Raw genomic sequence first — 27693 nt, 5'->3', positions numbered from 1 at the left:
TGGGGTCTCCAGGGGTCTGCCTGGAGGCTCCTGGCAACAAACAGCCCCTCCCCTTCTGGGTGCTGGTATCCATGGCAACGCTATAAAGCCTTTCTCCTCCTAGGCCTGCTTGGACTTCAGGCTTCAGGTGAGTGTTGGGGGTAGGGCCCTGGGTCTGGGGGAACATGGGTGTCCCGGGTGAAGGACCAGCACCTCTGGGGACCCTCTGCTTTAGGCTGAGGGGCATGACCTCGGGTCCTGGAGGGTAAGAGAGACAGGGAGGAGACAACAGGGAATGTGTGAATACCAGGTGACCTGCTGCCCTGGCCTGGTCAGAAACATATGGGTGTGGCCACCCACGGGACCGGTGGTCTGGTGTCCTGTGGGAGAGACACACACATACACACAAGGGCCTCCTTGGAGACTGACACTCTGTGAACCAGTGCTGCTGTCTGGGGTTGTCAGACACTCACGTGTGCATGTGATCATGTAAGGAGAGCCCTGTAGGGGTGCCCACACACAGGACACAGGGCAGACAGCCCCATTACCCCTTTCAGCCCCCCAAGAACATCAAGAATGGCCCCTGAGTCTCACCAGGAGACTGAAGAAGCCAAGGAAGAGGCTCTCCCATTCCAGGGAGACCAAGAGCTGGTCAGTGGCCACCTGGGGCCTGCAGCCAGCACACCAGCAGGCCCAGTGGCCCCCACGTGCCCACAGGACACCAAGCCAAACTCCACACGGATGGTCTCTTCTACCAACCCGAAGTAAGTGGGGGGAAGGGGTGGCTGGCCACTTGGCAGGGCCTGATCAAGCGGCTGGGGCACTGACATTGCAGGTTGGCCCCCGAGTCCCTGGACCCCCGCACCCTGCGGCTGCTGTGGGGGCAGCAGGAACTGGAGATCCAGGCCCTGAGGTGGGCCATCCAGAACAGCTGGGGCCCCCAGCACTGCCGCATCCTGCAGGAGGTGGCCGGGCTTCCACCTGAGAGGTCAGCAGTAAAGCACTCATCCCCCAGCCCAACCCAGCCCCTTCCTGGCTCTAAGTCCTGGCTTTTGTCTGACTCCAACCCCAACCATTGAGCCTGACCAAGAGTCCAACATGACCCCCGTCCTGACCCTTACCCTGACCTTTGCCTCTGGTCCTAGCCTTTACCTGTCCCAGATCCCCAACCTAACCTTGGAAAAGTTAACATACTGTGACCCTGCCCAGCCCCTAACCTTGAACATGTTGATGGGGCCCGAACCCAACCTCGACCCCACCTCTGACCCAGACTTCTCAGAGCCTACCGTGGCCTGACCCAGCCACACTCTGTGCCCTTGGGGCCCTAGTGGCAGTGAAGTGGAGCTCCTCCTTCTCCCCTCCTTGGCTGCTGACCCAGAGGTGGGGGCTGCTGAGGTTGCCCCTTCCCCCAGGAGTTTGTGCAGGCAGCAGAAGTTCCTGCAGAACCAGGTCCAGAAGCTGACTCTCGAGTTGAAAGAGCAGAAGGAACAGGCCCAGCTGGTGAGGGGTGGTGGGATCAGGGAGTGGGCCGGGAGACCCAAGCTGGGGTGAAGGTCGGGGGTGGGGGCAGCCTTGGAGGCCGGGTCTGGAGAAGGCCCTGCTCCACCTATGGGCCCTCCTGGAGCAGGAGAAGGCTCAACTGGAGGAGCAGCTGCTGCAGACCATGAACACATTGCAGCAGATGGAGGCTGAGCTGCAGGGCTTCCAGAAGTCCTGCCTCCTGCAACTGGCCCAGTCCTCCTGGGTGGGCCGCGTGCTGCGGTCTTCCACTGGCAGTGTAGAGGTAAGCCTGTGCTAGTGGGGCCCTGCCCCACTTGACAGCCTTCCTTGGACCTCCCGTGACAGCCAGCGTGCCCCCTCCACTGGTGCTTCTGCTGGGGCTCTGGCCTGCCTGGGAAGCCTGTCCCCCTCGGGCTGCCTCTGGGCCCATGGATGGGAGAGGGAGAAACCACGAACCCTGTGGTCCCAACCACCTGTGTGCCTCAGGGGCTGGTGAGGTCAAAGGGGACAGGTGCCATCGGGGGAAGGGTGCCCTGCCCCAAACCCCTGCCCGCTGGCCTCCTGTCCCCTCTTGCAGGTGGTGACCGCGGAGACCCTAATGGACTTCAGTGACTTCTCTGAGAACGGGAACATCTCCGCTTCTGGGGAGGTGAGCAAGACCCCTCACATGTGTTCATGCCTCTGCAGCCCTGCAGGAGGGGAGGGTCACATGCCTGTTGCTTCCTGCTCAGGGTTTCCGGCTGGAGGATGTGGACTGGAACAGCATTGCCCACCGGTACCCCAACCTCTTCACCAGCATGGAGTCCAACTTAGATCAAAAGTAACTGCGCTTGGCGGGACTCCCCAGGGGCCAGGGGCCAGGGGAGGGGAGGGCTTGCCTTAGCAGACGTGGACCAAGGTCCAAGCTCCACCCTTTAGCGATCCTGGACAAGTCACTTAGACCTCCCAAGAATCAGTTCTCAGATCTGTAGGATGGGATTAGGGATGAAGGGAAAAGGCTCCTGGACCATCTCTGGCCTCCCATGAGCCCTTTTTCCAGGCTGGGTCCTAGGGACTAGGACCACCACTTGGGGTGCCCCTCCCACTTTGAGGAGGCTGGATGGGGGCAGGGCTGGGGTCGAGGAGCCAAAGTCCAGCAGGCAGTGAGCAGATCGTGGTCAGCAGGCACGCCCGGCCCCCACCGCCCCCCCAGCTCTCACCAGCCTCAACACCTGAGGAGTGGGGCTCAGAGCCGCGCAAGCACGGTGCAGAGCATCGTCTCAAGAGCGTGGAGTGGAGCGCCTTGCCCTTGGTGGGCACCAGCAGCTCGGGGGGCTCCATCTCTGAATCCAGCAGTTCCCAGCATCATCTCAAGGCCAAGCATCATCTCAAGGCCAAGCATCATCTCAAGCAGAAGGTGACAAGGCCCCTGCCCCAGGCACTAGGTCATGCTTCTGAGCAGCCTGTGGCGCAGGTGAGGAGCTGCAGCAGGGACTACCAGGCAGAGCCTGAAGGTGGTGGGGTGAGTCTCCCCTGGTTACTGCCCTTTCCTGCCCCTGCAGGACTGTGATCTCGGTCCAAAGCCCTAAACTATGTCCCCAACTGTCTGGCCTTTAGAGTAGCCCAGAGCAAGGCCACTGGGGCCTCTCCAGCCTCATCCGTAGGGGTTACGGTTGTCTTTGGGGGTCTCCTGCCCGTGCCACCCTGTTCTGGCTCGAATTCCCATCCCCTCAACAAGTATTGCCAACTACTCCTCTGCTCCTCTCAGGTCCTGGGGTCCAGCCATCCCTCCTACCCCAGCTCTGACCCCGGGCACTGCTCGTCTCCTACGAGGACCTTTAGGGCGCTGCAAGCCAGGTCCAGCCTCACAAGAGATATCCCCAGTGGGCGCTCTACATGGGGGTCCCACTCCGGGACAGGCGTCCTCTCCCTGGGTCTCCAGAAAACCGCCGGGGACTGGCAGGGAAAGACTGTCGTCGTCGTGCCGGAGTCCTTTGCAGGTCCCGACTCTGGGCATCCCGGGCACCGTTGGAGGTGAGGGGTGACAGCTTGGGGCGCACGGCCAGGAGCTGGTCTCCTAAAGGGGCTGGGTGGGCTGGGCCCAAGTGTCTCTGCACAGCGCCCGTTCCCTCCCTGGCCCGCCCCAGCGCGTCGGGCTGCTGCCTGAAGATCGTGGCCGTGAGCCGCCACGAGAGGTTCGTCCGCATCCTCAACCAGTCGCTAGAGGAGACGGCCGACCTGGGCGGCTGCATGCTGCAGCAGCTGGTGCGCGACTTCCCCGTGGCCACCTACCGCTTCCCGGCCGGCATGCTGCTGGCGCCGCGGCACCACATCACGGTGCGCCCCGCTCCCGCTGCCCGTGCGGCCCCCGGCCCCGCCCCGCCGCCCCTCACCCGCCGCCCTGCCGTCCGCAGGTGTGGGGTGAGGGGCCCCCCACCACTAAGAAGCAGCCGTCCTCTTTCTTGGGTGGGGAGCCCGTCCACTTCCACTCCAGCCGAAGCTGCGTTACTCTCCTCCTGAACCCCAAGGGCGAGGTCAGTGCGGGTCCCAGCGGGGGCTGGGGTGCCAGCGGACCTCGCGGGGTGAGGGTGACAGCCGCGCCCTCCTGGCCCCACAGGTCCTCACCGAGTACCAGCCCCCGCACTGCGTGACCCCCCACTCGAGGGTCTTCACTGATAACACCGACTTGTCCATCGACTGCTTCCCGCTCTCAGAGGCCGGGCGCGGGGCCGACCAGGGGGAGCAGCCGCGCCGGCCTCAACCCCCGCGCAAAGGCCGGGTGCGGGAGGCCCGGGCAGGGCGCAGGAGGCCCGGGTAGGGACAGCAGGTCCCTCGGTCTTCGCCTCCTCCCCAGGCCCCTCTCCTGCAAAACCTATCCCCCACACTCCCTGCTAGGACCGCCCCCTACCTCCCCAGGCCAGGTCCCCGCCAGGACCCCCACCCACGTACCCAGGTCCCGCCCTTGCCAGGTCCCCACCTCCCCAGGCCCCGTCAGGACCACTCCTTCCGCGGGCGGGCTCGGACCCTCACGACACCCTCGCCCCACTAGGACGCGGGTCCCCTTGCCGCGCCTAAGCAGCGGCAAGCTCTTCCGCCCGCGGGCTGTGCCTGCGCGCCCGGAGCGCACCGAGACCCACACGCCAGAGCTCCTGCCCGCCCTCCCGGGTGAGCGCGCGCGGGGACGCGGAGGCAGGGGCGGACCAGCAGGGAGAGGGCGGCCGGCCCTACCCCACCCCATCATTCTCCCACGCAGAGGCCGGGGTGGGTCTCGAGATCAGCCAGGCTAGGAAGGAGCCCAAGGTCCGGGTGAGTGCGCGCGTACTGGTGTCCGGGGCAGCCCTCCCCGCCCGGCCCCAGTCCTTCTCTCCCTGCCCCGCCTCTCCTCTCTCCGTCCCTCCCCACCTCTCCCCGCCCCGCCCCTCTTCGCCCTGCCGGGTCCCGCCCCCGCCCCCGCCCCCGCCCCCGCCCCCGCCCGCGCAACTCTCAGACCCGGCGCCCCGCAGGTGTGCCGGAAGACCGTGGACCGGAGCTGCCCGATGGTGGCGCTGTCTGTGCAGAGCACGGCCGAGAGCAGATTCGGCTTCCGCTTCCTCCCCTGCCCGCCCATCACCACGGACGGGTGCGGGTGGGTGTAGGGCGGCGCCGACGGGCAATACAGGCTCCTGCGCTCGCCTGGCCGTCTCCGTGACTGCGCTGGCGGAGAGCGCGGGATGTGGGGCGCCTGGGACGGAGGGGACAGCGAGGGATGCGGGACACCAAGGGACGGAGGGGACAGCCCGGGGTGGGGGACGCCCGGGGATGACGGAAGAGCGGGGAGGAAGTCGTGGGAGGCAGGCAGTGCCAGCTGCATAATTTATTCAACCAACTTCACCTACAAAGTAAACCGCATTCTGTACACCTGAGAGTCGAAAATGATTTGCTTGGTTTCTGTGTCTGGATATCCTGCCCCGAGAGAGAACCCCACAGGTCCACCAGGGGTGGGAGTCCTGGCCACACCGTGGCTGGTCTAGGGCCAGTGCCTCCACCTGGGACCACAGCAGCCCAGGGTGGGCTCAGAGCCCTGGGGCAGCTGGAGTGCCTCCCAGGGAGTGGATGGGGCCCAGCTCCAGCCACCGGGTTGGGCCCAACCAGGGATCTTCCAGGCCAGCCCCTCTGACCAACCCTGGGGAAGCCAGGCCCCATGGCAGGAGTGGGCAGCTGGGCCAGCAGTGGGAAGCTGGCCATCCTATCCTGGGCTCTGGCCTGTGCTCACCCCTGGTGGTCCCAAACCCTACTCCTCTTCACCAAGAGGGGCCTCTCCTGTGCCAGGCCCGCTTCGCACTGCATAATATACCCGCCCAGATGCTCTGGGTTCTATGAGGCCAGAGTTCACATGGTGCTCACACGACCACAGTGAGGTCCTTCAGCCGAAGTCCAGACCAGCTTGGCAGTGGAGGGGGGTTTACATTACAGGTGGGATTGGGCTGGGGTGATGGGGTTCAGGTGTGGCATGCACCGGAGGCCTGGAGGTCTGGCTGCTGGATCTGGTACTGGCTTTGGGCCTAGACATCCTTGGGCTTGAGGGCTCGAGCCTGAGGCCATCTCTAGGGCTCTCAGAGTGGTGACTGCAGCCAGCCCCTGACCCAGGCCAGGCCCCACGCTGCCTAGGGCTCTGAGCCGCCGCCGCCGGAACCGCAGGTCTGCGGACCCCCAGGAGGTGCTGCCTGAATCAGGTGGCATGGGGACCTTGGGGGGAGAGGGGATCAGGTTCCAGCCTGAGGGCCTGGAAGGCTCTGGAAAACGAGGAGACAACGTGTCAGACAAGGGGCCCTCTAAGGAATCGGCACCTGGGGAGTCAGCACAGACACGCTGCAGCGTACACGGTAGCTCCTCTCTTAGCCTTTGACCCCCAAGGCAGCACCCCTCTGCCCCACTTCCTGTGCTCCTCAAGGAAGCTATGGCTTCTCAGCCCCGTGACCTCTGGCTGTTGCTTGGGCTGGACCCACCTCTGGGGAGGCAGAGGCCATAAGGCCTGGGCTCTGACTTTGGGTCCCTGGGTCCCATCCCCAAGGAACCACTCACCAGCTGGTGGCCCTGGGCCAGTTCCTGAATCTCCACTATGGAGGGAGGCCCCGGCAGGGCAGACTGGGAGGGTGTGTCCGTGGTCACCCAGTGCCCACCTGGACCTGGCCTGGAGTGGGAGGCCTTGGCCACCCTTTGTCCCTAAGTCCCCACTCCAGCCACTCCTCTCCTGCTCTCCCTGCACCCTTCCACTAGGTAGCTAGCTGTGGACTCCTCCTGACTAGCGGGTCTCAGGGCACCTCCCCCTAGGCGCCAGCCAGCACCTGGAAGAGCAGAGGCTTGGCCTGCCCTGTCCCTGCTCCATTCTGGCCCCTTTGCTGTCCCCTCGACCCCAGCCCCCCAGAGTGTCATTTGGACAACCTTGAGCCTGTGCTCCTGCTGCCCCCTGCTTCCAGTGCCCCTTCCTCAGGCTCGCCCACCCAGCTCTTCCACCAGTCTGCTCTGACCCTTCTTCCAGGTAGCCTTCCTGGGTGCTCCTGGGTGAGGGGTCTCTCTGCTTTGCAGCCCCTGCATCTTCTCCGCTCAGCCGGGGTCACTGTGAAGCCAGTGTCCGTCGGGGTGGGGGCCTCCCTGCCTTAATTCTGTGTCTCCAGCCCAGCACAGGCCCTGTCTGAGAGTGAGGGCGGCACCCCTCTCTGCCTGGCCTCCTGGACCAGCTGGTGGCCTGCCGCCCTCCCTGGGGCTGCTCGGTCTTTCAGGCTGGGCCCTTTGCTGGGGCACCTTCTCGCTCTCTTGCGTCCAGCCCCAGTGGCCTCATGGTCCCATGGGCTTAGGGGAGGGTGACTTGGCATGGGAACCCCTTGGTTGTGAGCCCTCCACTCCCAGGCTGTGACCTCCGTGTCACAGCCTCTCTCAGAGCCTGGCTGAAGAGGGGGCTGGTCCGAGGTGAGACCCCATCGTGGGGTGGTGTGTGGGGTCACTCTCAGTACCTGGGGTGGGGCTCAGGGGGCTGGGGGACGTCTTGGGCCCAGCCTGGTCCTTTTGCTCTTCAGGGCCTCTCCGTGGGCACTGGGGGGTTGTGGCCCCTTCCTGCTGGGACTCCAGGCACCTACATGGGAGGGGATTGGGGTGGGGAGAGAGGGAGAGGCTGCAGCCCTGCCCCTTCCCCGCCCCCCCCCGGAGCCAATCCCAAATGAGTATGACTCTGGGATGACCCCCAGCCCTAGGCTCCCATGACCAGCTCCTCTGACCATCCTGGAACCAGTGACTGCTTGGCCAAGGCAGCCCCCGGCTGTGAGCCCCCACCAGATGGGGGACACACAAGGCAGTAGGGCTTGGTGGGGGAGGGGCACCCACCTCAGGCTCAGCTCCCTCCAGGCCCGAAGCCCAGCCCAAGACAGGAGGTCATGGTCATCCAAAGGGTCAGGCTCTGGAGTGGAGGCACTGGCCGCCAGGTCTTCTGGCCTGCGTGGGGGCAGCTGCTCTGGGGGTGCCCAGGCCTGAGGAGGGAAAGGGCTGGCTGGGGGCATGGCCTTTGAGGGGGCTAGGTGGGCAGTAGCCTGGGGGCAGAAGGACTGAGTCAGCTGGGGAGGGTGCAGGAGAGCTGGGGGCCCCTGGAAAGGCTTTAGGGCAGGGTACTGCCAGGCCAGTACGCTGGGCCACTCTCCTCCAGAGAGCCAAGAGGCTGGTCCACTGCCAGAGTGCTGGAGTCCTGGCCCACTTGTGGGGGCAGGGTGTACCTGGCTCTGGTGCCGACGTTCCCGCAGGCCTTTGGTGGGGTTCCCGCAGAGGACTCGGCCAGCGCCTGAGGAAGAGGGTGTGTCTGCGCCTGGTTCCCGGCTCAGGGGCTGCGGGGCGGCTTCACGCTGAGGCGGGTCAGTTACCGTGGGTGAGGTTGCTGGCATCGCCTTCTGGGGCTGGGTCCTTGGGAAGCAGGCCTTCAGACAGCGGTCCCCCAGGGACCAGCGGGGACAGGGGCCAGAACCTAGGGGCCTGGGGCTGGGTCTCGGACAAGGACAGCTCGGGGCTGAGTCTCCGAATGGGGGCTCCATGGGGATGATCTGTCCGAGATTCCAAATCAGTGGTTACCAAGGCCCATGCCAGCTGGCCAGCCCAAGAGCTCCCCCCAGATTCTGTCCACAAACCCCCGCCACCCGCCATCTGTGTGTCCTGAGGGCCAGTGCCATGGGGTGGCAGGTTTTGGCCCTTTGCTCCCTCTGTGGATTGGTGGGGAGGTCCCACCGGGTGCTGCTCACAGGGAGGGTGTCCTGGCCTGGGGGCAGGTGTGCAGGGCTCTGGGGACGAGAGATTAGGGCTGAGGAGGGATACAAGATGCGACTTTCCATCTCTGAGAGGCCTGCAGAGGGGAGATGGAAGTGGAGACCTCTCCTCCTGGGGGTGGATGGGGGTGGAGACCTCTCCCGGGGCTCAGGGGGCGAGGTCTCCGGGCCGGGTGGGGCAGCCCTTGGCAGAGGCTGGGTAGATGGCTGCCATACCCAGCCTGGGGAGCAGGCCGTCCAGGACACCGCCCTCCTTGATGGCCTCCTTCACCATGTGCCAGTCCCGGTCCAGCTTCCATGAGGCCGGCAGGCCTGTGTGCGTGGCTGGAGCCTCATCCAGGACCTGCAGCTGGGGGATGAGCTTCCTCACCTCCACCCGGTAGTTGTAGCCTGGGGGCACCTGCAGGGTTGGGGGGTGGGGGCAGTGGCAGGCCTGGGTCCAGTGCGCCCTTCAGCCCAGCTTTATTGTGTGGCTGCTTCCCCCAGACCTGCGGGGGGAGCCAGGGCTGGCCTTGGTCACTCTTGGACACCCGGGACTGCGGGGGCCCTGGGCTCTCACCTGTATGTGCTCTCACGCTCCAGGTTCACAGCCAGGGTCCAGTGGTGCCCTCTGGCCTATGGAGCTGCCCTGAGCTCAGAGCCCTGGCCTAGTTTCGGCCACTGTGTACTGGCACCACTGAGCAGCAGGTAGCAGGGCAGGCAGCGTGAGCTCTGGGTGTGCACGGGCAGTGCAGGGGCGTGTGCAGCTGTGTGAGGTGTGCACAGGCCTGTGATATTTGAGTGCATTCCATGTAGGGAGTGCACAAGCCTGCAGGGGATGGGGGTGCTCTGGGCAGGGTGTGTGTGTGTGTGCACGTTTGCGTGTACGTGATTCTACATGGAGGCTGTACAGAACGTGCGTGGTTCCACGTGGCATGTGCACAGACAACCTCACAGGGTGCATGCGTGGGCCAAGGGGCATGGCATGTATGCATATGGCCCCGTGGGGTCTCGTCCTGGCCCATGAGGATGCGTTGGTGGCTGCCAGGCCTCCAGCGACACAGGAGAATGAGCTCACGGTGAACAAGCCACAGGGTACAGGTGGCCTGTGCCTGGTGGATGTGCCCTGGATGCTCCTGCTGCCTGGCCTGGGCATGGCCAGCATTCAGGTGGGCGAGGAGTCCCCGGGCTGTGGGAGGGCCAGGGGGCCAGAGCCACAGAGCGCCTCCCCCTCCCGTGCACTCAGCTGACTGGGCGGCCACAACACGCACCTTGTTGGAGGGGCCAGAGCTTGGCCGCAGGCACACCAGGTTGCCCTCCAGGGTGAGTGTGGCCAGCTGCGGACACAGCTGCAGGTACCGCACCTGCCCCAGGTCCTCCACGCTGTTGCCCTCCAGGTCTAGCACCTCCAGCTGCTCGAGCAGGCACAGTGGGCTCAGGTCCGAGATGTTGTTGTAGGAGATATAGAGTTCCTGGGGCAGCAGGGGGTCTCAGCCAGGGCCTGGCCTGGTGCCCTCTCCCCAGCCCAGGGTGACCACACCCACCTTGAGGGCCGGGAAGGAGCCGATGCCATCCAGGTCGGTCAAGCCACAGCGAGCCAGCCACAGCACCTGCAGGCAGCCTAGGGAGGTGCCCAGGTCTCTGTAGAGGGCAGGGTTGGCTGGTCAGTGCTGTCCTGGGGTCGAGGGCCCTGTCTGTGGCCACGAAGCCTCTGTGCCATGCCTCGTGCCAGCCACCACTCACGGCTGGCTATTTCCAGGTGCAGGGGCCGTTGTGACTGTGGCTCTTGGCAGCCTCTAGGCTGAGGAAGGGGATCCAGAGCCCCCTAGCTCCCTGCCTTGCCTCCTTGCTGCAGCCTTCTAGTCTCGGGCACGGGCAGAATGTGACCCCTGGAGGGCCTGGGCTTGGCCGCGGGGAGCTGCCCTGGTGCTGGACAGCTCAGCCCAGCCGCACCTGCTGCCTGCTCTAATGGGGTAGGCGAGACAGCCCCTTCCCCGGGGGGATCGGCCTGGGGGGCTCTCCTGTCCTCTCTCCCTCGGCCTCTCTTGTGGATGACTTCCTCAGCTTGCAGCCCTCCTCAGCCCAGATGTGCCTGCAAGAGCTCGCACACCCCTTCCCTGGGGCCAGTCCCCTGCCCATGCCCTGGACTCGCCCCTGCCACCCTCCCCTGCAGATGGGCAGGCCAGGGCTCTCCCCTCTTAGAACAACTGCGGGAGGCAGACCTTCTGCCCCCGGCCTCTCTGGGCCCCACCTCTGCCTGCGGGGTCCTCTCGGCCGGGGTGTCCCACGTCTCCTGCCAGGGCAGGGCCCACTGCTGCATCTCCTTTCCATTGGCTTCTGGGATGTTCTCGATGTGATTTCTTGTTATTTTCTCTCCTCCATGTTCTCTGGTCTTCCGTCGGGGAGCTCTGCCCCTCGTCCGTCCTCTGAGCCTGAGTCTTGTTCTCTCTCCTCCTCTCTCCCGTTTCCATCTCTGTGCCTTTCCTTCTGCTTTCTGGGAGGTTTCCTCGTCTTCCCATGCTGCTATTAACATTTTGTGCTGGCCACCACGTGTTTCGTTGCCAGTGCTCTTCGTTGTCCTCTGGTCTTCTCTTGCAGCGTGTTTTTCTTGTTTCGAAGAGGCAGAGAAGCCGCATCTTCTTCTGTGCCTCTCAGAATAACAGTTGGAGGGTCTGGGAAGTTTTACTCCCCTCCTTGCACCGTCTCTGCTTCCTTGGGGATCCTCTGTTTTGACCTTTCCCATTCACACTGCAGGGATTGTAATGTTTCTAATTACAGTAGTAATAGCTCCTTGGGCATTCAGATGGGGAGTGAGGGTCTGAAATGCTCCTTGGAGGTGCCGAGCCACCACTGGGGACACTGATGTGGGGGGGCTTCCCTGTTGGGTGACGAGGTGATGAGGTGGCTTCTTTGGTGGGGACCAGTTGCTGGAGGTGGCAGTGGCCCCATGCGTGACTCCCCTGATGGCTCAGGGCGGCTGCCGCGTCTCCCTGGGGGCTGTCCCACTCGAGCTGTGCCGGTTCCCTGTGTCACTGGAGCCTGTCCTCGTTCTCACGCCTGAGGACTCCCTCCTCTGCTTAAAGGCTGTCTCCTCACCTCGCCCATGTGGACACGGTGCCTTATCTCGGAGGCGTTCCCTGACCAGCCTCGTGTTTCTGCTGGCTGGGTAATTTCTCCAGACCCATCTTCCAGGTCACAAATCCCCTTCGCTCATGACTCAGCCACCGTCTAGCCCGTCCGTTGAGTCTTTGAGTTTTCTTCTGTCACCCTCATCTCCACAGGAGCTGTCGTCTGTGTCCTGCAGTTACGGAAACTCCATATTTATCCTGTCTATTGCCTTAAATGGGTTTTCCAGTCATCTCTTAATTGGCTGAAACTTGTGTCTAGTAATCTCCCCAAGGGGGGCTGATCAAACTACTTCCCCTGATTCTCACTCATTCCAAATGTTGGCTGGGTGTGAAATTCTCGGTTCACATTATCTTTCAGCTGGGCTGTGTTGGCATCCTTCTACTGCCTTCTGGCTTCAAGTATTTCTATGGAAAAGTCTGAGGAAAACTGCATTTTTTTTCCTTCTTAAAGGAAGACTTGATCTCTTTTCTTGGCTGCCCCCAAATTTTATCTATATCTTTATTAGGGTATGTTTCAGTGTGGCAAGCCAGTTTCACTTTTTTCTTTCAATCTGTTGATGAAAGTCTTCTTTTATGTCCGACAAGTTTTCTTTAATCTTTAAATATTTGTTCTGTTCTATTGTTTCAGTTTCCTTCTGCAGAGATTTCAATTATGTCCATCTCAGACCTCCTCTGTCTGCCCTCCATCTCCAGGACTCTGTCCTGTCTTCCATACACTGTCTGGTATGCGTTTCCTGTGGTACAGTATTTCTTTCAAGTCTGTCTTTGTTTCTGTGATGGCATTCTTGCTGTAGTCTGTTTCTTTTCAGAGTCAGCACACATCTTCTGCTCGTGACCTATGGTTCAGACCCCAGATACACAGCCCGGCCCAGCTGCAAGGGAGACTGGGAAACACCAGGATTTTCTTTGGGGTGGCTACGTGCCCCGCGAGATATGGGGGATCCTGTTATTCTAGAAGAATAAGGACTGGGGAATTACTAGTAGATTTTGCCTCATCTCAGATTAAATAGGAAGATTACCAAATACTTAGAACTAACGACAAAAAGCAAAGTGTACAGAATGTGTGGAACCCTGCCGAAAGCCACACATAAAGAGAGACTTAGATATTTAAATATATTTATCAAAAAATCGGAAGGATTAGAATAATTAAGCTGAGCATTCAGCTCAAAGAGCTAGAAAAAGAAAAGCAGCAAATAAGAAAAATAACAAGAAGGAAAGATGTAATAAATTAGGATAAAACTAGTAACACCCAGAACAATTGTAGAGAAGATTAACAGAGCCCAGAGCTGATTCTTGAAAAAATTAACAGACAATCCTCTGGTAAGACTGACCGAGGGTAAAGAGAGAGACAATGCAAGTAAATGTAGGGAACTTAAAAACAGGAATAGTTACAGCCATGCAGCAACTTAAAACAATGAAAGACCATTATGAACAAAGTATATACCAACATTTTTGAAAACCTAGTCAAAGCTGGCGCCGAAAGAAATAGAAAACTTGACTAGACTAATAGCCATTTAAGAAATTAAATGGTGATTAAACCCTCCCCACCCCCCTAAGTCCCCAGGTCTGGACCAGTTTTAAAATTAAGTTCTAATGAACTATCACGGAATAGACAATCTCTGTCTTCTACAATTTCTTATACAGGAAGTTTAAAAAATAGAGCAGTCGAAAAGAACAACGAAAGGGAGAGGCCACCTTATGAGGATGTCCTTGATTCTGGAACTGGAGGAGTACAATACGAGGGAATTCAAAGGCTGTCACTCATGAAAACAGATTTTAAAATAATTCAAGGATGAGCGACCATCACAGTCTGTCAGTGGAGTTCAGTACCTTAATAGACTAAAGGAGAAATATCATTCTATGATCATGTAAACAGACGCAGAGGAACTTAGACACAGACTCATTAAGATCAGGAACAAACCCAGAATGCCTGCTGCCATCACTGCTGCTATATACGCGTTATCTGTCTATCTGTCTGTGCAAGACCATGCTGGTTAACAGGTCCTGGCCAAGGCTGTAAGACAAGAAAAAGAAGCATGAAGATTGAGAGTGAAAGACAACACTCAGAACTTGCCGATAACATGACATCAGTACAGAAACCCCAACTGAATTAACAAATTATTTGAATTAATGTGAGAGTTTGGCAATATTGCCCAGTACAAAGTAAAGATACAATATTGCCAGATATAATAGATCCATTTATAAAAATCAATACTTTTGTATTGATTTTTAAAATCTATTTTAAACCAACATAGTGTTTCTCTATATTTGCAATAATCAACCAGAAAATACAATAGAAACAGGACGTCATTCATGATTGTAAACATACTATACATATGTGGGCATTAATTTAGTCCTGGTTTCAGGGAGCCCTGGCTCCAAAGGAGGCTGGTGTCCTGCCCTGTCCCAAGTTGGACAGGGCAGGTGGGTCCTGTAAGCCCGTGCCAATCATAATTCCATCCCCTTGCTAGTAGTTGGTATAGGAAAGGGTATATGTGATGCAGTTCTAGCCAAAGAAACACATGAAGGATGCTGGGGAACTTCCCTTGTTCTTACTAATGGACACAGGAGGGCAGATTGCCTGTTATGGGATGAATTGTGACCAGCCCCCACCTCAAATTCACAAGTTGAAGTCCTAACCCCCCAGGTACTGCAGAATGTGACCTTATTTGGAAATAGGGTCATTGCAGATGGAATTAGTTAAGATGAGGTCATGCTGGAGTAGAGTGGGCCCTAATCCAATGTGACTGGTGCCCTTATAAAAAGATGAATTTGAACACAGACACAGACACAGGGAGAATGCCATGTGACCATGAAGGCAGAGATTGGGGTGATGTGTCTATAAGCCAAGGAATGCCAAAGATAGTAGCAAACCACCAGAGAAAGGAAGGCGATGGGTTCTCCCTCACAGTCCTAGGAAGGAACCAACGCTGCTAACACCTTGATCTTGACTTCTGGCCTCCAGGACTGGGAGAGAATAAACTTCTGCTGTTCTAGCTGCCCAGTTCATGGTGCTTCATTCAGCAGCCCTAGAGAATTAACACACTCCCTCAGCCCATCAATGTTAAGGATCCCTGTGGCTGCAGAAGCCACTGTGCATTGTGAGGGGACACACATGAGGACAGAGGGTCCTGTACTGAATTAACCCACCCTGGAAGAGCCAAAGCTGGCCTTCTCGTCTGCTCCGTGGGACACTGAGATTCTTATCTGTGCTGTTCACTGATGTATCTTCAGTGCTTACAACATTTTGGCCCATAGTACGCACTGAAGGAATAAATAATTTCTCATTGTTTAGGCCAGTTGGATACAGGTTTCTGTAACTTGCAGCTGAAAGCATTCCAACTGATAATAAACTTTACAGAGGAAGTTTAAAGACTCTACTGAAAATATAACAGAATACATGAATAGACAGCTATACCATATTCATGGAGGAATAGAACTTAATGTATAAACCCAAATTAGCAGGTGAATCATTTTTAATTTTAAAAAAATCCCAGAAAGATTAGTATGTGTGAAACCCAACAAACTGATTGCAAAATTCCAATGCAAGAATAAGTGTTCAAGAATAGGTCAACTTGGCAAAAGGAAAACCGAGAGAAGGTATCAGATGCTAACAGACCAATGGATGAAACAGAGAGCTCATAGACATATCTCCACACACACGTGGACTTGATCAACGGCAGAGATGGTACCATGATCAGTAGGAAAGTAACGGACTGCTGGGTGGATGGTGTTGGGAAGTCACTCACTGTATGGGGGAAAATAAACCTGGGTCCCAACTTTATGCCACAATTGAAGGTGACCTCGCAGATAAGTTGGATTAAAGACCTGAAAGTAAAAAGCGAGACCATAAAGTGAACAGAGGAAAAAGTAGAATGTCTCTATGACCTTGAGGGTGGGAACCAGCCTCCTAAATAACACCCAAAGCACCAAGCAGAACCTAGGGCTTGGAGCAAATCAACATGAAGGGTTTCTGTGTAAGCAAAGGCTGCCATCGTCAGAGTCAACGGGAAGAGGTAGGGCGAAGAGTCTTGCAAAGTCCAGAACACGCTCAGGCTACACAAAGACCTGCCAGAAGTCAACAAGAAAAGGGCAGAACCCACCTGAGAAATTAGCACAGGTGCACCAGGTGAGGCGTGATGCCTTAGTCACAGGAGGGAACGCCCGCCATTGTCATAGTGAAAACTGTCCATTCAATTATTTTAATAATTTCCAAACTAGTTGTTGAGTTTTAGAGATTGCTAGTGTGGTTTTACCCATGCAAGCGGTACTAAGGAACAGGTGCCCGTGTCTGACTGACGTGGAGAAGCACGCCAGGCTCGTCAATGCCTTTCCCCTGCACTGAGGGCTGTCAGGAAGCCAGCCCTGCGTGTGGGGAGCTTGTCCTCACACCCGCCATCTCTTTAGGTGCTGGCTATTCCCTCAGCTTCAGATGCACCGACAGCCAATAAATTAAATCTTTTCCAGCCCTTAAAATGCTGCTGCGGATTTTAGTGTCTTTAACATCTTTATTTCCAGCTAAGTTACAATACTACGTTATTGGACTGTCATATTTAATTAGATAGTTTCCTTTTACAAATTTTTGTTCACTGTCAACCCATGGAGGTTTGCAAACGTCACTTGGCCAAGTTTTAGGATTCAGTCGGCAAAAGAACTTCAAGATCCATCGCATTTTTCACTGTTGTTATCAAGGAACAGAACACGTTTTCATAAAATTTATGATCTAATCATTTTTCTTGGAATTACTTTTTTTGTTTGTTTTCTTGGAATTGAGCATTTTGTTTTGTCACAAACGGTATATCATATTTCTCAACTTTATAATACCTTCCCCTTCTGTTTATAGTTTTCATCCTTTATTTCATATGATTTTTATGTACTTTTGTGGTTCTTTGAGCTAATTTGTAAACCTTAACAAGGAAGGAATAAATATGATTTTTTGTTTTTGTTAAGCTAAAGGAATTATTGGTACCTCTGTCAGGATATTGCTGAATCATGTAATAAAGATGCCTTTCTGAAAACCCGTTTTCTGGATCCTTACTCGGACGTGGTGTCATGTGGGAGCCACTCGGGCCGTGAGTCCGCCCACTGCTTCTGCTGTGGGCTGCCCACAGAGGGCCGGAGGACTAGAGAGTCTTCCAATTTTCTTAACTTCTGTTTCCAAGTCTTCAAGTGTTTCATCAAAACTTTCTTTGATGTCTTTTGATAAACATCAGTATAAATAATGAAGACATTTAAAGCAAATTTGCTTAACAAAGACCTTTATCGCCTCACCTGGAAATGACTGGGCACTTAGTGCCCACTTAAAACATCTGGAGAATTTTCTAGAATTTTCACTGGAATCCCCCTGCCTTATGCTGGCTGGCCCTGGCTACATAAAACCAGCAATGTTTTCATGAAACCTATTTTGCTCAAACATCAAAAATAAAGTCTGATATTTCTTCAGCTTTGTTCTTTCCAGGCCAATGAGATAAACAAAACCATTCACCTGTCCTCAGTTTTGAATGTTGTCTTTTAGGTTAATTATTAAAGTGCTGTCATCTCTTCCGTGGGGTCTGTGGTCTGGCCTCTGTTCAGCAGAGGCCGTGCCCACCTGCTCTTCTCGCAGGGTGTGAGGGTGATGGGTACCAGTGCTACCCGCAAGCTCCTGGCCCTGCTGGCTGAGGGACACCACCCAGGGTTGCAGTGAAAAGTGCAGGGGTGCCCAAAGCCCCAAAGCCCTGGTTGGTGTTGGGGTGCCCACCAGAGACCCTTGGCTGGTTGAGGACCCTTTGCTGAAAGTCAGTGGGTGCCTTCTGGGCACCCAAGTGTGGGTCCTTGCAGACCTTACAGCCACCCGACCTGGCATGACTGGCCTGACCCTGACCATGGCTCTGGGTGACACATGTCACCCTCAGCAGGTGCCTCCAACCTACCGGGCGTGGGTGACACGAGCTACATGTGCCAGAGTCAGGCTCGAGGGGCAGGCATTAGGGCTGGGAGCCAGAGATGGCAGGACATCCATCCTTCACGGGGATCCACCCAGGAGAGACCCCACCCCAAGTGAGCTCTCGCCTCAGCCCCTGCAGGACCCCACCCCCAGGGAGGAAAGCCCCCCTCCCCACACCGTGGTCCCCAGGAGGGGCACTCACCTCACAGAGCCCAGGCGGCTGCCATTCAACTTCAATTGGCTGAGGTTGGGCAGGTGTAGCCCTATGGGGCCACAGGAAGGAGAGGTTGGTGGCAGGGCCCTGCCCCCTTGCCCTGGCCCTCCAGGGGCATCAGCGCCCCTTGGCTCCTGCGGCCTGCTGGCTGCTCTGAGGCCCAGGGCAATCTCAGGGCTGCATGCTTCCATCTGTGGGCCGGCCCAAATGAAGCAGGCTCACAGGGCAGGGTGCAGAAGGTGCACTGGAGTGGACAGGGCCATGAGGAAGGCCTTGAGGCCACTGGACTCCAGGACTCGGCTTGGAGGAGAGGAGCCTGGCTGGCGTGGGTGGGGCTGCTGCAGCTTGGGTCCCACCCCCAAGCCATCTCCCATGGCCCACTCACAGGCACCCAGACCATAGCCTCCCTCAGATTGCAGAACTGGGTGCCAGAGCACAGGAACCCCCAGCCCATGTCCTTTTGCAACCCAAAGCCCCTGGGAAAGAGTTCTGAGTTATTGACTCCTTCAAAGAAGAGGGCACTGACCCTATAAGACAGAGTCCCCAATCCCTGGAAAGAGGTGGTACAGGGCAGGCCCATGGGGTACATGGCGGCCTTGTAGGTGCAGGGTGGGTTCTTGGGGTGCAGGGCAGTCTGTGGGGCGCAGGGCAGGCCTGTGGGGTGCAGTGTTCCAAAACCAGAGCCTGGTGGGCAAGGTACAAGTGAGCAGACCCTCAAAGAGAGGCCTGGTCTTGACAGTGGCAGCCATGTGGACAGGGAGGGGCTCTTACCAAAGTTCCCCAGGCTGTTCTCGTGAGTATCCACACGCATCTCCAGCACGCTCACCAGTCGGAGGTCATCCACCCGGGCCAGGGCCTTCTGCAGAAATTGATATGGAGTCAGCCCTGGGAACCGGACAGTGGTCACTCCCTCCCAGTGACATCCCTGCCTTTGGCAGTGGGACTAGAGCAGGTGGCAGATGCTTCCCTGCCTCATCCTTCTTGACTGTGGCCATGGATGGATTTGGCTGGTAGAGTATGAGCGGATGTGACACGAGCAGACGTTGTAACTGTGCTTGGCTGTGTGGCCATTGCCAGAGAAGGCCCTGCCCTGGCGGGGGCAAGGTGCTCATCTCCAGATGAAACCCAAGAACAGACCCAACGCAAGCCCCTAGAGCTGGTGGGCCTGGAGGTGGCACACAGCCGTGAGCCTGTCTTTGTCCCCTAGGATGGTGGCAGTGGGCTGTTGAGGAGCTGTTGGGCTGTCTCCCACCAGAACCTCAGCTGCTTGAACCAGGGGCCTCCTCTCTGGTTCACGAAGTGGTTCACTGAGTGGTCCCCGGAGCCCAGCACACAGTGGGTGCTCAGCAAACACTTGTGGAGTTCCTGCCTGGCTCAGTCCCTTCTGTGACCCGAATGCCTGGGGGACATCTGTGTTACCAAGCCCCTAGGGTTGGCCCTGAAAGGTGGAGCAGGTATGGGGGACACAGTGGGGACTGAGGGCATCTGTCAACCAGGCAAGGCTAGGAGGGCTGGGGACAGAGGGCAAGCTGGGTGCTGGTCCCAGAACATCACCCCATGCAGGCCCTGCGGCCCGAGCCTCCCAGCCCCCAGCACTCACCAGTCGGGCGGGTGACAGATACTCTTCCACCAGCTGCTTGCTGTGGCTGCCCGGATGGCTGCCTGGGTCCTTGCTCTGCGGGCAGGGGTTGTGCAGGCCCTGCCAGCTCAGCTCTTGCACTTGGACACTGGCTGTGCTCGGCCGAGGCCTGTGGGCTCTGTCCCAGGCCTGGTCCATGCACATCCGACCTGCCGGGATAGGCAGAGGGCAAGGCAGCTAAGCCTTTGCTCTTCCTCTGACCCCCACACAGTCCTCGACATGTCCCCGCACACAGCAAGCCCCCGGAACCCACCGTGGGCCTGGAGAAGGCTCTCACGGTGCCCTCACCCACTTATTCTCTGCCAGCCTGGGGGTCTCGCAGTCCCCTCCCTGAGCCTTGGCTCACACCCCCTGCCTGGGCGAGTCACCCTCCCTGTGTTGCTGCCCATCCTTCAGGGTCCATGCCAGGGGTGCTGGCTGCAGCTCTGTTTGCTTGGAGGCTTGCTGTGACCAGCGGCAAGCTGCTGCCTCAGGCCCTGTGCTGTGATGGTCTCTGAGCCTGGCTGGCCCAGGACTAGGGTCTCAGGCATACCCTCCCCACCCCGTGCCCATTGAGCCCCCTCACCTGGAGGGAGCTGCCTTTTCCCACTGTGGGTCAAACATCCGGGCAAGGGGGCGGCATGTGGCCTCAGGTGGCACCTGCAAGAGAGATTGGGTTGGCCTCCTGGCCAGGTTACCATGCCCAGGGGACCTGGGACAGGCTGAGCTGAGGTCACAGGACCCAGAAGGGAGCGGGTGTGGAGGTGGTAAGGGCTCAGGTCCTTCCCACCATCCTGATGGGGTATCGGGCCCAGCTGACAAGGAAGACAGCTGGGTGGGTGACTGATGCTGGAGTCCCTCTGGGTCTGTCCAGTGCAAATGGTCCTCATTCAAATCCCTGCTTCCCTCCATCCCTGACTCCACCCTCTCTCCAAAAGGGGTCCTGGGTCTGCTGCTCTGGACTGTCTTCCATGGTCTGGCCTCCCTGGCATCCTGTCCTGCCTGAGCCCCCTGAACCTAGACCCCAGGGAAGGTTGTCTAGTGTGTCCCCAGACCACCTGCACCAGGCTCCTCTGGCATTGCTCCTTAAAGATGCAGATGCCTGTATCTGGCCCTCAATCCTGGAATCATCTCCGGGGGCAGAGCCAGAAGTCTGCCCAGAACATCCTGGCCACCTCCCTCCATCTTGGGTCAAGGCCTTGCTGACCCCCACTCCTGCACTCTCTCCTGCCCTTCCCAGATTTACTTTCCTGCTAAGACTGACCGCTTCTACAACCCTCGTGTTTTACGACACATTCAGCTGAGTGAGCACCTCGCCCGAAGACAATTGGGCTCGCAGGCAGGACGCTTGCCTGCTGTGTCCACAGTGGGCAGAAGAGAGGCTCTGAAATATTCACCAGAGGAATCCGTGAAGGTGGCAGGTGCAAATTCTGACCACCACTCTCATCTCTCACCCCCTGTGGACATTCATGATTCATCCTCTCCATCAGGTCTAGAGACCCTCCCCCGAACGGCTGGCGGAGTGGTCAGCTGGGTTTTGACAGAGGTGGTGGGAGGGGTTGCTGGGCCCTGGGACAAGCTGCCCAGGCTTTGTGTGCCTTAGTGGCCTTGTCTGGAGAGTGACCCATACACCGAGGATCCAGTAAGGTGAAGGCCATGAGGTGGGCCCCAGCATAGAGCCTCATGGAGTTTCCAGCAGGATTTCTTTCCAAAAGTTCCCTCTGCTGACTCCCTTTCTCCAATTGGTGAAAGGCCCCAAGCCTCCCAGGAGGACCCCACTGCTGTGCCCCCTGGGAAGATGTTGCCCACCCCCACCCCAGGCCTGCCAGCCTGGGACTATGGATAGGGTGTGGGCCAGCCAGGCTGCTGCCCTGGGACACCTGTGGCAGCATAAGGACCGAGCTTGCCGTCTTCTTCCTTCTGTGCCTGAGAGCAGTTGACCCGAGGTCCTGCCCATGACTGGGCCCAGAATACCGGCCCAGGCAAGCGTGAAGGTCTTGGGGTCCAAGGAGCAGGGCCTGGGTTGGAGGCTGTGGCTCCCATCTGGGCACTGTCCCTTCACATTCATGCACTGGGTGGAACCTGTCCACTCTCTTCATGGCCCTGCTCCCACCCTGCCCTGCTGCTCCATGGACCTCCCAAGGCCCCCCAGCTGGAAACCTGGGGCCTCTGTTTCCCTACAGCCCCTGTCTGGCTCATAGGCTTTCTGTGTCCGCTCTGTCCCTCCATCCCTTCATCACACGAGGAAGGCTGGCTCCCCTCCTAGGTCCTCATCGGGGAGACCCCAGAGCAGAGTCTGGGTCCTTGCCTCTCTCTCCCCCAGAGGCAGGGCTTGGGGCTCCTCCTGTCCCCGTGAAGTGGTGTAGTTAGGGTCCCTGGGGGACCAGATTTGACATTGGGGGGCATCACCGAGTCCCCACTGGCTTTGCTGCTTCATCCCCGCGCCCGACCCCTGCGCTCAGTTTCCCCTCCGGCACCGGGGAGATAGCGAGGCCTACGGCCCGAACCCCAAGGTACCCTGGGCTCTCACCTGAGGGGTGGGCCCCGGTGCCCAGTCCTGGGCGCCCTCCGCCGCCGGCTGGCGCTCTCCAACTCCGGGTGTTCTTCCGGCCGCGGGGTTGCGGGGCCTGGGCGCCGTGGCAACGGAGGCAGAGCCTCATTTGAATACTCAAATATTCATGAGCCGCGGGAACGTCTCAGGCGCCACCGGGCCAAGCCACGCCCCTTAGCAACAGTTGCTAGGGCAGGGCGGCGGGGGCGGGGCAGCAGCCAACCCAGCTGGGGGCTCCGGCTGGTACCTCCAGGGACGCGCGTGGGCGCCCCTCGGGCTGGGAGGCAAGCTGGGGCGGAGGTGACACGCCACCAAGCCGGGGGCGCAGACAGGACAGGTGTCAGCCCCCTGCAAAGGCGGTCTGGGGTGGAGACGCGCGCCCACCTGTCCCAGGTGGGAAGCACCCGTGTGAGGGTCGTTCCGGAGGCCTAGGCCCTGTGCGATTTGACTCCACTTGCAAGTTGGTCGATGCCACGATAAGAGGAAGCGCTGTTAGAGAGGACCCCCCTGAGGACGAGGGGAGTGCGGAGCTGGACACCTGGAGAGGAGTCTTGAGTGTCCGCGCCCACAAGGGACGCCACTACCCGCTTTCATTCATCCGCCTTTACTTCGTGTCTACGCACGTCGGCCGCGAGCCGGGCTCTGTTGTAGCCGCGGTGCACTGCGCGGGACGGCCAGCGGACACAGCCACGGCCTGTGGGGTCGGCGCCGTCGTGGGAACGGGGGCGGCCCCACAGGGGGCCCGCCAAGGTCACGGCCTGCAGTGGGGTGAGCTCCAGGGGATAGCACCGAGCCGGCGGGGGAGGGGATAAGGATGGGAGGGGGTGCCGGCTGAGCACAGGGAGGTTCAGCCTCATGTGTACTGCACCATTCTTTCTTGTAAATAACGAGGGTGTGTTTATGCGTTACTTTGAAATTTTTAAAAATGTTAAAAACATATCTTTTTGAGAGTCTTGAAAGGAGACAGAATGTGCATATTTGTGCTTGGGGTCGGGGGAGACTTCAGGTTATCCTCCCTCCGGCGACTTTTGCGTTGGATTTGCTGGGTACCGCTAGTTAATTGGGCCACATGGTGAGCTTCTGCAGGGTTGGAACCTCCGGGTTTGGGGGAGCTGGGTGGGCCGGTTGTCTGCAGGGCCTGTCCAAGTTGGGGGAGGCTGGCGGTGAGGGGGTGCTGGAGAGTGGCCTTCCTCGGAGCCCCGGGTGGGGCTGCGCGCTGGGTAAGTGGGAAGCAAGACCCCGGAACGGAGTAAGAAGATGGAGCCGGACTTGCTGCTCCGCGGGTCAGACGCACCCGCCCAGCCGCGGCGCCCCGGCTGGGCCGCGCTGAAGGACCCCCCCCCTTCCCGAGGCTGCCAGGCGTCTTGTGGGGGGCGCCCATCTCGGAGCCACCTGCGGGGAAGAGGGCGCAGGGCAGCCAGGTCCCGGGCCAATAGGGGTCCCAGGCTTCCGGCGCGGCCCCGGCCTGCTCCTGGCGCCAGACCCTCGGCCCTGCGGCCCCCTGCCTCTCTCTACTCCAAGCCCGGGGGGCGTCCGTGGTGCTGGTCCTGGGGGCTCCGCCCGCCCTGGGGCTCGGCCCCAGGCTGTCCCTCCCGTCCCGGGGCCCCGTGGGTGGGCTGCGGGGCTCTGAGCTGGGAAGGCCTCGGGGGGCGCGGGCGCGCCTGCGCGTCAGGGAGATGCCGAGGAGCCCGGCGCGGGGCTCCCCTAGCAGCGCAGGGGCTCGAGCCCGACCCCGGCGACCCCAGCGAGTCCACACCCGGCCGCGGACCCGCATCCTCGCGGGGTCTCTATCTCTCCGTGAGTCCAGCCTGCTCTCAAGAGAGTCCAGGCCTTCCCCGAAGAAGACGTCGCCCCCGGCCCCGCGACCCCGACCCTCTCACTCTCATCCGGCGCCAAGCGAGCCAGCCCCCAAGGCCCCGGCCCACGAGGGCCACCCAGCCGGGCACCGCCCTCACCGCCGCTCCCGGAAGCCCCCCATCTGCGGCCCTTGACGGGCGGGCCGCTCGGCCAACCGGAGCGGAGCGCGGCGGGGCGGGGCGAGTCTGGGGCGCGGACAGCCGCATGCGTCCAATGGCAGGCGGCGCTGGGCTGACGGACGGGCGCGGGGCGGGGCGTGCGCTGGCCCGGCCGAGCGTCCGCCGCCCGCAGCCCGAGCCGCACCCGCCGCGGACGGAGCCCATGCGCCGGGCGAGCGGCACCCCCCGGCCCCGGCCCGCGCCCCCGCCCCTGCCCTGGCCTCAGGGGCAGTCGCGCCCGTGAGCGGTGAGTGCGGCGGGGGGCGGCGGGGCTGCGGTGCTGGCCGCTGGAGTTGCGGCGGGGAGCCGGGCGGGGCGGGGAGCCCGCTGTCCTCGCTGGGCGCGCGGGGGCGCAGGTGGGCCGCGGCGGCGGGGGCGCTGGGCGTGCGGGCGGCGAGTCCCCCTGCCTCGCCCAGACCAGCTCCTGGGCACCGTGTCCCCGGCCCTGTCCTCTTTGAGGCCCCTCGGGATGGGGGGGGGGGGGGTCTGAGCCTAGGCCGACTTGGGGCCATGGCGCTAGGCGGGGTCTCCCGCTTGCCAGAGTCCTCGGGACCCCTCAGAAGACCTCGAGTACCCTGCAGCCATCACACACACAAGGAAAGTCTGGGGTTTAGGAAATCACTGCCTACTGTTCCCTCAAGGGCACCCTCTTATTAAGCATCACAAATTGAGGACACTGCAGCTGGGGGCCTAAGTCCCAGGTCTTTTTTCCTTCCGCCCGGTTCCCCTGCTCCCACACCTGCTGTCGGTCTTTTCCTGTTGGTCAGCTTCTGCTTATGGGAACCCTGGCCCCCGCCTGGCCTCCTCAGCTGCCTTATTTTCTCCAAAGTTCTTATTGCCACAGGGCACCCTGGGGTTCCCTTCATTTTAAGGTGTGCAGATCTCCTCCTCCCTGGAGCATAGACTGAGCCCATGAGGGCAGGGGTTCCTTCTCTGCCTGTCACCCTGTGCCTGGAACAGCACCTGGCATGCAGTAGGTGCCCAGTAAAGACTTGTTGAATGCACCAACATGTCCGATGGGGCCTGGAGCCGGTTGTCGACTGGCACTGGCTTGCCTGGGCACGCTATGTGCTCCACCATGGCAAGACCTGTTCCTGTGGGGGGGGGGATTGGTAACCTCAGCCGCGGGCGCCTCCACTCAGGCTTCCTGCCTACCCAGCAACTTCTAATTTGGGTGCGTGGTTGGGAGACGCTCTCGGCTGTCACTCTGCCTTTGGGGGCCAGCTCCCTGCCTCTCCCACATAGTCAGGAAGGGCAGCTGGAGGCGGGACCCTCTCCCATCCCTGGGCTGGAGGTGCCACAGGTGAGTGGCTGGGCCACCCTTCTGGCTGCCACCCCTGTTCCCTGGATGTGCAGCCCCAGAGATCAGGCCAGGCCTGAGCATGCTGGCCCAGGGAGATCAGTGGGCCTGCCCTGCAGGGCCTGGCCATGGCTGATGTGACTTTCTCAGCAGGTGGGACAGGAGACCACTGAAGTGCCTCCTGCCGCAGCCCCTTGAGGAGCGATGACGGAATATAAGCTCGTGGTGGTGGGTGCTGGAGGCGTGGGGAAGAGTGCCTTGACCATCCAGCTCATCCAGAACCACTTTGTGGATGAGTATGACCCCACCATTGAGGTGAGCTGGGATGGCCCTGTTCCCAGCCCTGAATCCTGATGTGGGCATGTCTTCTGTCTGCTCCATAGGAGGGGGTCCCCCTGTCATAGTACCTGGGGTGGAGGGGCACGAGAGGTGCAGAGGAGAGGCTGGTAGTGTGAACGCCCCATCCAAGCAGGGATGGGGGTCCCTGAGCAGTGTCCTCTCGTAGGACTCATACCGGAAGCAAGTGGTCATTGATGGGGAGACGTGCCTGCTGGACATACTGGACACAGCAGGCCAGGAGGAGTACAGTGCTATGCGGGACCAGTACATGCGCACTGGGGAGGGCTTCCTTTGTGTATTTGCCATCAACAACACCAAGTCCTTCGAGGACATCCACCAGTACAGGTGAGCTGCCCGTGGGCCCTCAGGGGCCTCCCTGTCCTCCATCTGCATCTCCTGGATGCAGCCGAACCTGCAGCCTGCTGGCTGATTCACACCTTTCTCCTTGCAGGGAGCAGATCAAGCGGGTGAAGGACTCAGATGACGTGCCCATGGTGCTGGTAGGGAACAAGTGTGACCTGGCGGCACGCACTGTGGAGTCTCGGCAGGCGCAGGACCTTGCCCGCAGCTATGGCATCCCATACATCGAGACGTCGGCCAAGACGCGCCAGGTGAGCCGGTTCTCCACCCCACAGTTAGCCGGGGACCCGCCCCACCCAGCCATACCCCGCCCCCGCCAGGGAGCAGCGCTCACTGCCCCCTCTCCCTCAACACAGGGCAGCCGCTCTGGCTCTGGCTCCGGCTTCAGCTCCGGGACCCTCTGGGACCCTCCGGGACCCCCGTGACCCACCAGCCCCTCCCGCTGTAAGTCTCCCCGGATGGCAGGGCAGTGAGGGAGGCCAGGGCCAGGGTGTGGGCTGATGCAGCTCCAGGGGGAGTGGAGGTCCCTGGAGAGAGCTGCCCTGAGCCAGGCCGGAGCGGTGACCCTGGGGCCCCGTCCCCTTTCCCCAGAGCGCCCTGTGGGCCCTTGTTGGCCCTGACCCCTTAGTGGGCTGTTGGGGACAAAGGCAGTAGTTCAGACAGGACCTGGACACAAGGTGGTCAAGCTCAGAGCCAGACCTGGGGGCTGCCCTGCCCTGTTGGGGAGCTGCTAAGGGAAAGGACTGGGATTCTGCTTGAGCCCGCCGCAGGGGTCCCTGGGTCTCCTCCCCGGCTGGGCCCTGAGGTCGGGTCCCCCTCTGACCTGGCCCCTTCTTCCCAGGGCGTGGAGGATGCCTTTTACACCCTGGTGCGAGAGATCCGGCAGCACAAGGTGCGCAAGCTGAGCCCCCCCGACGAGGGCGGCCCGGGCTGCATGAGCTGCAAGTGCCTGCTCTCCTGACGGCGATGCCGCTGCGTCCACTTGGACGTCCCTGCTGGTCCTTTGTGCCCACCCGGCACAGATGCAGGGCCCAGAGGTGCCGGATGTGGGGAGGAGGTGCAGATGGAGGAAGGAGGGGGGAAGGAAGGAAGGAAGGAAGTGCTGCTGGAGCCCGGCCAGCCCAGGGTCGGTGGACAGAGTGACCGCAGACCTCCCAGGACGTTTTGCACAGACTGTCTTGAACTGACTCCCCTGCACCCCTGCTGTGCTCTCCTCCCGCCCCCTCCTGGCCCGGTGGGCACAGGTCGTTGCAGTAAATTATTTGATGGTCTTGACCCTGGCATCTGTCCGAGGCTGGGAGGCTGCGGTGTGTGTGGCCTCGCACCAGGCACGGTGGGAACCTCAGCTCCATCTGGCCCACGGCCTCTGTGGGGACAGCTGGTGAAGGCTGGTCAGGGGGCTTGGGCCGTGCTGCCTTCTGCCTCCTTGTGGGTGCCCAGCACTTCCTGCAGAGAACCCTGCGGGATGCAAGGACAGGCCAGGTTAGCATTTTAACTCTGAAAACACTGTATTGACCTTTAATCA

The 27693-nt window shown here is 60.0% G+C and overlaps 3 protein-coding genes across 11 annotated transcripts; 2 read left to right on the top strand and 1 right to left on the bottom strand.

The window, feature by feature from the left end:
• Positions 1-9: 9 nt before the first annotated feature.
• LMNTD2 (lamin tail domain containing 2) lies at positions 10-5370 on the top strand. Of its 4 annotated transcripts, none has more exons than XM_070565812.1 (15): positions 10-127; positions 537-743; positions 815-967; positions 1392-1479; positions 1607-1762; positions 2057-2128; positions 2211-2299; positions 2644-2980; positions 3227-3492; positions 3606-3795; positions 3873-3992; positions 4076-4272; positions 4508-4623; positions 4712-4764; positions 4962-5370. In XM_070565812.1, exons 2-15 carry the CDS (start codon positions 556-558, stop codon positions 5091-5093), a joined length of 2157 nt encoding a protein of 718 aa, XP_070421913.1. In that variant the 5' UTR covers positions 10-127; positions 537-555; the 3' UTR covers positions 5094-5370. The 4 variants fall into 4 exon arrangements, with proteins under 4 accessions (XP_070421913.1, XP_070421915.1, XP_070421914.1 ...); XM_070565814.1 differs by having other exon boundaries at positions 2644-2932; positions 4962-5355; XM_070565813.1 differs by having other exon boundaries at positions 2641-2932; positions 4962-5355.
• Positions 5297-22380, bottom strand: LRRC56 (leucine rich repeat containing 56). Of its 3 annotated transcripts, XM_070565815.1 has the most exons (13): positions 22134-22380; positions 20190-20263; positions 19586-19773; positions 18757-18844; positions 17974-18034; positions 10262-10358; positions 9989-10189; positions 8955-9138; positions 8343-8519; positions 8199-8263; positions 7816-7958; positions 7449-7567; positions 5297-6230 (listed from the first exon to the last, which is right to left on the bottom strand). In XM_070565815.1, exons 3-13 carry the CDS (start codon positions 19766-19768, stop codon positions 5905-5907), a joined length of 1644 nt encoding a protein of 547 aa, XP_070421916.1. In that variant the 5' UTR covers positions 19769-19773; positions 20190-20263; positions 22134-22380; the 3' UTR covers positions 5297-5904. The 3 variants fall into 3 exon arrangements, with proteins under 3 accessions (XP_070421916.1, XP_070421917.1, XP_070421918.1); XM_070565816.1 differs by lacking the exon at positions 8343-8519; XM_070565817.1 differs by lacking the exon at positions 19586-19773 and having other exon boundaries at positions 22134-22269.
• A 408-nt stretch (positions 22381-22788) lies between these two features.
• On the top strand, positions 22789-27443 carry HRAS (HRas proto-oncogene, GTPase). 4 transcript variants are annotated; one of them, XM_070565822.1, is made up of 6 exons: positions 22789-22922; positions 25623-25784; positions 25975-26153; positions 26260-26419; positions 26525-26612; positions 27010-27443. In XM_070565822.1, the coding sequence occupies exons 2-5, from the start codon at positions 25674-25676 to the stop codon at positions 26591-26593; spliced, it is 519 nt and encodes a 172-aa protein (XP_070421923.1). In that variant the 5' UTR covers positions 22789-22922; positions 25623-25673; the 3' UTR covers positions 26594-26612; positions 27010-27443. The 4 variants fall into 4 exon arrangements, with proteins under 4 accessions (XP_070421923.1, XP_070421920.1, XP_070421922.1 ...); XM_070565821.1 differs by lacking the exon at positions 22789-22922 and adding an exon at positions 24245-24416; XM_070565819.1 differs by lacking the exon at positions 26525-26612.
• The last annotated feature ends 250 nt before the right edge of the window (positions 27444-27693 follow it).

The sequence above is a fragment of the Equus przewalskii genome, chromosome 11 (genome assembly GCF_037783145.1).
Source record: "Equus przewalskii isolate Varuska chromosome 11, EquPr2, whole genome shotgun sequence".
In the NCBI taxonomy this organism is placed as follows: Eukaryota; Metazoa; Chordata; class Mammalia; order Perissodactyla; family Equidae; genus Equus; species Equus przewalskii.
Note: the sequence above shows the minus strand (reverse complement) of the source record. Positions and strands in the feature narration are given on the sequence as shown.